The sequence below is a fragment of the Mobula birostris genome, chromosome X, assembly GCF_030028105.1.
Source record: "Mobula birostris isolate sMobBir1 chromosome X, sMobBir1.hap1, whole genome shotgun sequence".
NCBI classification, from domain to species: domain Eukaryota; kingdom Metazoa; phylum Chordata; class Chondrichthyes; order Myliobatiformes; family Myliobatidae; genus Mobula; species Mobula birostris.
Genome location: NC_092402.1, coordinates 21701680 through 21710381, shown reverse-complemented (window position 1 = coordinate 21710381; position 8702 = coordinate 21701680). Strand labels below are relative to the sequence as shown.

The 8702-nt window shown below is 39.0% G+C and overlaps 1 protein-coding gene across 3 annotated transcripts in view; it reads left to right on the top strand.

Annotated features, from left to right (window-relative positions):
* Window positions 1-7841, top strand: part of LOC140191638 (SH3 and cysteine-rich domain-containing protein 2-like) — a 248317-nt gene extending 240476 nt beyond the window's left edge. Inside the window, exons 12-14 of one of the 3 annotated variants that reach the window (XR_011883864.1) lie at window positions 3975-4050; window positions 5831-6372; window positions 7572-7841. Coding sequence is in view for 2 of the 3 variants with exons in the window: in XM_072249223.1 (XP_072105324.1) it covers window positions 3975-4049 (75 nt within the window). In the remaining variant the exon portion in view is untranslated. Of the gene's footprint in view, window positions 1-3974; window positions 4051-5830 lie in introns of all 3 variants that reach the window. The other 2 variants (XM_072249223.1, XM_072249222.1) reach the window with 2 other exon arrangements.
* The last annotated feature ends 861 nt before the right edge of the window (window positions 7842-8702 follow it).

Genomic DNA, 8702 nt, shown 5'->3' with positions numbered 1-8702 from the left:
AAATATTTTGTTTTGTAACTTCAAAGCATTAAACTAATTCAAAGGAGGACACAAGAGTCTGAAATGTGAGTCTATCTTAGTGCTTACTGTGACCAAGTTGTGCATGTATCACGTGGTAGTATGATAATGTATACAATTCACATATTTCAAGGTTCAGGGTACATGTATTGTCAAAGTATGTATGCAGTATACGACTCTTAAGATTCATCTTCTTCAGACAGTTACAAAAACAATGAAAACCATGGAGGCCATTCAAAGAAAAACACCAACCCTCCTCCCCCATGCGCAAAAAAACAAATCATGCAAACAGCAGCAAGAACATCAAATTCTCCATATGCAAACAAATTGCGCAAACAGCAACAAAAACATCAATCACCCCACGTGCAAAAATAACATTGTGCAAATAGCAACAAGAACATCAACCCCCCCATGCACAAACAAATTGCGCAAACAGCAACAAGAACATCAATCACCCCGTGCAAAAATAACATTGTGCAAATAGCAACAAGAACATCAACCCCCCCATGCACAAACAAATTGCGCAAACAGCAACAAGAACATCAATCACCCCACGTGCAAAAAAAACAAATTGTGCAAATGGCAACAAGAGCATCAACCACTCCATGCACAAACAAACAAATTGCACAAATGGCAACAAGAGCACCAAGCCCCCAGCGTGCAAAGAACAATTCATCCAAACAGCATCAAGAACGTAAAACTCCAAACCCCTCCTCATGCAAAAAAATTGTGCAAATGGCAACAGGAAAGAATGGACAAAACCACAGAATGTAAAAACATAAAACTGAAAGCATCCAAGTGAACTAGAGTCCAATCCAAAGCTTCAGTACCATCCTCCAACAGAATCAAGGGAGAGAGAGACCATTCGAATGCAGACACATTCCTTTGGCAGCAGCAAGCGAGAGACTGGTAGATGGCACTGAACACTTGTTCACCTCCTGCACTCGCCTCAATGTTTCAGTCTTCCTCGATGCTTTAATTGGCGAGATCAGCTAGAAATGGATTTGATCATGGACTCACCCAAGTCTCTAAGCTTCGAGGGTTCTCACCTCCTAGGATCTTCTCAGAGACACCAATGTACCAGATCACTCAATCAATCTTCAAACTATAGATCACTGGTTCCAACAGCACCAGAAACACATTTAAAATAAAAAGAAGAAGAGAAAGAAACAGTTCTGTGGACTATCTGAAAGATATCGCCCAAGGTAGCAACACTCATGTTTAGTAGGTTATTTGGTCATTTTCAGCCACGTCGCCCGAGGTAGCATTATTTGCTGGCACCATCTTGAGCGGAAGAGGTTTATACATAAGGAATTATTTAAACAATGAAGAATGCTTAATCAAACAATATGTTGACAATATTACTCAAGTACCATTGAAATACACAACAGGAAGGAAGATGGGATTAATTAAAATTGGTGTCATAGTCAGTACAGACATGATGGGCTGAAGGACATATTTTGTGGTTCTAATTCGTATTTGAATGCTCTCTGTGTCCCTGAGCATTTCATGATGCTATCATAGTTACTGCAAGCAGAGATCAGTTGTGAGGCTGAAGGAGTTGGTAGTATGTGACATGTGAAATATCTGCAAATGCACGGTATTGGTATTATAATGTGTGCATTTATTGCTCTTTGGTGGCCATTAAGCGGGCTAGAAAATTGGTAGCTGGGGTCACAGTGAACAGGCTGCAAGAGGTCTGTATAAATTTCAGGTGGATAGTTTTGGTGCTGGCTCACATGAGCTGACATAGTAGTTAGCAAAATACTTTACAGTACCAGCGATAAGGGTTCCATTCCCACCACTGCCTGTAAGGAGTTTGTACATTCTCCACATGACCACGTAGGTTTCCTTCACAGACCAAAGACATGCTGCTTAGTAGGTTTATTGGTCATTGTAGATTGTCCTGTGATTTAGGCTGGGGTTAAATAAGTGGGTTGCTGGGTGGTGCAGCTCGTAGGGCCAATTCTGCACCCAATAAATAAATAAATGTTGGGATTAAGGTTTTTAATAACAGCTACAAAGCAATCAAGGACTGTAAAGAAGAATCAGAGATAGGATAGGGTTAGTGTAAATTGGTGTCTCATACTCAGCACAGGCTTAGCGAACCAGAGAGCCTTTTTCTGCACTGTATGACTCTAAAACTCTCTAAAGATTTGAATAAGAGATTGCCTTCTGCACTTATGTTAACAGTCCAACAAGTGCAATAAAGGCAGAGTAATCCAGATATACTGTTGTAAATAAACATATTGAACTGCATGTTATAGAGAATATTTCAGCATATATTTCCTGAAGCCATATACGTGTATTAAAGTGTTATCTAAATACTTATGTGTAACTTGATCATGACCACACTGGCACACAAACCACATCTATATTGTCACACAAGAGAGACTGCAGATGCTGGAAATCTGAAACAACTCACAGTATTCTAGGAACTCAGGTGGTCAGGCAGCATCTATGGAGAAAAATGCACAATCAACATTTTGGGTTGAGACCCTTCATCAGACCATAAGACCATAATCCATAAGAGCAGAATTAGGCCATTCAGCCCATCAACTCAGCTCTATCATTCAATCATGGCTGCTTTAAATTCCCTCTCAACTCCATTCTCCTGTCTTCTCCCTTTAACCTGTGATGCTATTAATAATTAAGAACCTATCAACCTCTTTAAATATACTTAATGCCTTGTCCTCCACAGCCAATTATGGCAATGAATTCCACAGATTCACCACCCTCTGGCTAAAGAAATTTCTCCTCATCTCTAGGAAGACACTTTTTTGTATTCTGAGGTTATGCCCTCTGATGCTAGACTCCCAGACTACAGGAAACATCCTCTCCACGTCCACTCTATCCAGGCCTTTCAAAATTCAATAGGTTCAAATGAGAATCTCCCCCCCACCCCCACATCCTTCATTAAAACAGGAAAGAAAGAGGGAATAGCCATGTGTAGAAAGGTAGAGGGAAGGGGTGAAGCAAGAGCTCACAGACAAAAGGTGAATCCAGGTGAAAGGGGATTGACAGTCAGGTGAGGAAAGGGAGAGTATGAATTATGTAAAAATGTGGAAGGTGATTGGTGGAAGTGACAAAGGGCTGAAGAAGATGGAATGTGATTGGAGAGGGTGGTGGAGCATGGAATAAAAGCAGGGAGGTGGGGAAGAAAACCAGTAGGAGAAGTGTGTGGGTAATGGGGTGGAGACAAGATAGGGTGATGGGGGTCATTTGCACTGTTCCCTCTAAGCTGCATGGGTGCGTGGCCACTCAATAACTGAAATGCTCCCAAGCACATAGCCTTCATTGCCGTGCAGCTGGAATTTTCTTTTATGGAATGTTAATATAATTTTGAAATTATGTTAATATATTTTTGAAATTATACTAATGTAATTTTGAAATCTATGTTAATATAATTGTGAAATGCCCTGTAATTGTGCTAATGAATATAATCCTTAAATTTTCTAAATAATAAACGTACGGCAACCTTCACTTTGAAACATTTTAGAGCTCCAACTTATTTACATTGTCATTGTTTCAAGGTACAACACTTACAAATTGTAACAATAAACATAGAATGGAAGTCAGTAGCTCATTGTTAATAAACCGCCGGCCCATTGTATGCCGACGCCGTTTTGTCAAAACATTTTACCTTTGCCATTGTGCCTGACAGTTGTTTTGACTACTCTGGCATCATTTACTTGTGTTGTAAGTTATGGTTGTGTTTGTCTGATGTGAAAAATTCTATATTCTGAATTTTTGGTAAGTAATTTTTTCAATAAGTTATAAACTAATTAGAATTTTTAATTAAAAATTGTTCGAATAAGATAAAAATTTATTTCTGTAAAATTGTTTGCATGACTGTGCTTATTTCATTAAAATTATATATATTTTTTACTTGTTAAAATTTTCAAAAAATAATGATTATTTTTAGTATTCTCAAATATAATTACTATTATTTTTAGTATCCAAAGGATGTTGAAAAGAAAAGCAGAAGAAGAGTTAAATGTTTTGAAGAACAAAGCTTGTACAAATTTTAAGGTAGAGTAACTTTTGCAACTTGCAGATACTGAACTACTGTCACCGCATCAAAAACAAAAAGTACAAATTGGTGATATTTTTACATATCATGAAACTGGCAATGTTGTATGCACCATTTGTGTGGAAGTGAAAATTGGGGGCGAGTTTGATAGTGGAAAAGAATGAGACAAATGTAAGTTAGGTGACTTAAAATGACATCTTAACCAGAGAATTCATATAGGTGCAGTTACCAAATTATGCAACCAGAAGAAATGCGGAATTTTGCACATCAACTGAAACTCCAAAAGAGCGTGAAGCAAGAGTGAATCAAGATGTGTGAACAAGTCTAACTCTGATATGGTCAAAGATAATGATAACATTATCTTAGAAATTAAAATTAATGCTTCTATGCATTCCGTGCAAGAAATCCATGCACATGTGGCCAAATATGAAAGTACATCAGAGAGTTAGTGCAGCAACAACTATGTATTTGAATTTGTTGGGTGCAACAGCTTTGTGCTTCAGAAAATGATAATGGAAGAACTGCGGAAATCTGCTTTCCATACACGAATTGCTGGTGAAAGTACAGAAAATGTTAGTTTCGTATTTTTTAAGTTCCAACCAGAAAATGAAACTCACTATAAGACAGTGCTTGTTGGTATTTTGAAACTAATTCATGTGACAGTATCACTATTTTTGATGTAAAAGAAGTTATATCAACAACAATCTTGATATTTGAAAGATAATGCTTATGTCAGACAGGGAAAATATTATGTTTTGAAGGAATAATGGTGTGGCAGCAATTCTTTGAAGAGAAATTAAGCATCTATCTGAGCAACATTGTGTTGCACATAGAGAAGATCTGCAATTAGACAAAGCATGAGAAAAAGTATCAATTATCCAGGATATAGAAACACTGCTATGAACAGAAGCTACAATGTTCAGCAGGTCATCGGTTAAGAAAGGAAAGCTAGAAGAATTAGCTAATGTTACAGGATGTGATGTTGTGTCATTTAGACCAATAAACAAAGTAAGATGGCTGTCAAGACGTTTTGTCAGTACTGTTTTAATGAAGAATTGTGAAGTTTTGATCCAATGTTGCAAAAAGCAATTTAATGAATGTAATGATCCAATCAGCAACTGAAGATTTTGACCGATTCACAATATCGAGTAGCATTAACTGTCCTTAATGATGTTTTAGAAGATCTGGCATCTCTTTGTAAATTCGTTCAGAAAAACTGTTTGAGTACAATTGAAGCACTGCAGTATGGAAAAATAAAACTTAACAAGTTATGATCAGTATCTTGGTGATACCGGTTATTGGAGTGAAAAGTGAAAGACCAGCTTGCATCTATAAGTTCTGACGTCAATACTGTGCCTATTATTTGATTAATTCAATGTGTGTGTAATCACTTGGGTAATAGATCTCCTGACAATGAGTTAAGAGAATGGAAAGGTTTTGAACCTGTTGCTATTGGAAATGCAACCAATTCTAAACTTGCAGAAGAGAATGCTATATGACTGACAAAAAAAAGCTCAGTTACTCTTATGAACTATGAAGAAAGTGTCTCAAAAATATCACAGCAATACTGTGATTTCAAATGTATTGTTTCTGAGAAAGTTAAGACTGGTTCAATAAGACATTCACTGATATGTTGAATTATGTGCTTAGAAATGAAGAATTTGAAGAAGTAGCAATTTTTGTTGACATTGTTGGAACATTCCAAGCTTCTAGTGCTGACTGAATGTAGATTCATTCTTATGAATTGAATCAAATGTAAATGTAAATGCACTTTTGCAGTGTAAGCTGAAGTCTCAGAGGTGCAGGATGGTTGCAGCATGCTGTGTACGGGCAAATTGAGATGGCGGAGTCTGGGCCCGAGAGTGAGGAACGAGCAAATATATGGCCGTTGCTGGAGCAGAATTGGAACCAATTCGAAGTGGTAGATCCGACGTGAGGCAGTGTCGAGGTGGTGGGGCCTGTGCCTGAGAATGTGGAACATCCTGTGGTTTGGCTGATTTAAGTCTTGAGCCAGATTGAAAAGGTTAAGGTGTCGGGGCCGGAGAAGAGGACGGGCTGGTGTTCAGCTTGCTGATCGGCGAGGTTTACACGCCTTTGCGCTGAACTAAGGCTCTGACCTGCAACTGACAGGCTCCCGGATTGACTGTGACTGGCTTCATGGCCGTGAACTCACTTTTGTGAACTTCAGTTCTGAATGTTATTTGATAAAGTCTACATGGACAAATCGGGCCGTGAACTCACTTTTGTGAACTTCAGTTCTGAATGTTATTTGATAAAGTCTACATGGACAAATCGGCCTTTGACAAGTTCCCACATGGGAGGTTAGTTCAGAAGGTTCAGACACTTGGTATCCAAGAAGAGGTAGTAAACTGGATTCGAAACTGCCTGTGTGGGAGAAGACAGAGAGTGGTAGTGGATAATTGCTTCTCAGGCCTGTGACTAGTGGTGTGCCTCAGGGATCTGAGCTGGGACCATTGTTGTTTGTTGTCTGTATCAATGATCTAGCTGAAAATGTGGAAAATTGGATCAGCAAGTTTGCTGATGACACTAAGATTGGAGGCATTGTGGACAACGAGGAAGGCTTTCAAAGCTTGCAGAGGGATCTGGACCAGCTGGAAAAATGGGATAGAAAATGTCAGATGGAATTTAATGCAGAAAAGTGTGAGGTGTTGCATTTTGGAAGGACAAATCAAGGTAGGACATACACAGTAAATGGTAGGGCACTGAGGAGTGCAGAGGTACAAGGGGATCTGGGAGTTCAGATACATAATTCCCTGAAAGTGGCATTACAGGTGGACAGGGTGGTAAAGAAGGCTTTTGGCATCCTGGCATTCATAAATCAAAGTATTGAGTATAGGAGTTGGGATGTTATGGTGAGGTTGAATGAGACATTGGTGAGGCCAAATTTGGAATATTGTGTGCAGTTCTGGTCACCTCACTATAGGAAGGATATCAGTAAGATTGAAAGAGTGCAGAGAAGATTTACTAGGATGTTGCTGGGTCTTCAGGAGTTGAGTTACAGGGAAAGATTGAACACGTTAGGACTTTATTCCTTGGAGTATAAAAGAATGAGGGGAGATTTGATAGAGGTTTACAAAATAATGAGGGGTATAGACAGAGTAAATGCGAGTAGGCTCTTTCCACTTATATTAGGAGAGATAAACACGAGAGGACATGGCTTTAGGATGAAAAGGGAAAGATTTAGGGGGAACGTTAGGGGAAACTTCTTCACTCAGAAAGTGGTGGGAGTGTGGAATGAGCTGCCATCTGATGTAGCAAATGCCGGCTCACTCTTAAGTATTAAGAACAATTTGGATAGATACATGGATGGGAGAGGTCTGGAGGGTTATGGACTGGGTGCGGGTCAATGGGACTAGCGGAATAATGTTTTGGCACAGACTAGAATGGCTGAATGGCCTGTTTTTTGTGCTGTAGTGTTCTATGGTTCTATGTCTACTTTTCATTGTTTGCCCGATTTGTTCTTGTTTTGCACATTAGGTGTTTGATTTTTTTTTAACAGGGCCTATTGGGTTTCTTCGTTTTGTGTCTGCCTGTATGGAGATGGATCTCAATATTTTATACAGTATATATACTTTTATAATAAATGTACTTTGAACTTTGAAATCCAGAAACAGACTATAAGTGGAACATCTTGGATGACCTAATGAGGATTAAGGCATATCTTTCATCTAGATACAAAATTAATCTGGATAGTTTTCACAGACAGTGGATTTGTAATAAAGACAAACAAGAAAATGTTGAGGAAACGTCAAAGATTTTCTTTGTACTGTATTTCATTATACCTTCAATTAATAAATAAAATTAAAACTCTGTGATTATAAATATGCATTCTATATATATAATATAATAGTCCGTGCAGCTGTAAAAAAAAAGTTAGAGGGAACGTTGGATCAGGAGGAGAGAGAAAAGTGAAAAGGGGACAGACCGGAAGTAGTTACTGGAAGTCAGAGAATTCGATGTCATGTCTGATATGATGTTCCTCCAGCAATCTGTATGTTGCTCCATGTAGGAGGAAGTTTTCAGAAACCGCATTGCACTTTATCATTGCCTGGACATTATTTCCTAACATATTCACCACTCAATTGGCATACAGACATCCCACCTCTCCTGGAAGTTCCAGGAGTCTCCTGCATATCAATAGTGGCCCGGAAATTATATAAAATATCCCAGAAATCGATTTTTTGGAGAGGAAGAGCGAGAGCAAGCATCCTGATTGGTCTCTCTTTGTGCTAAGAGTGGTCCCCAACCACCAGGCCGTGAGGAAACAATATCATTTGGCGATATGAGTCAGCTGCACCTTTCCTCATTCCCTGTCACGCACTATTGAATTTTAACGCACGGGAGGTCATCAGTGACCCAAGACGTTCAAAGGAATGGGTCCGTGACCCATTTGTGAATGTCCCCTGTGAATCATCCATGTCAGCACAGGAAAAATATCAACTCCTCGAGCTTGCAAATGACGGTGGGCTGAAAAGTATGTTTGACGTAACATCTCTGCCGGCATTCTGGATCAAAGTCAAGGCTGAATATCCTGAGATAGCCATGAAAGCACTGAAAACGTTGCTTCCATTTCCAACATATTTCTGCAAAGCGGTGTTTTCTGAATGAATGCAATGAAAACTAAATTGCG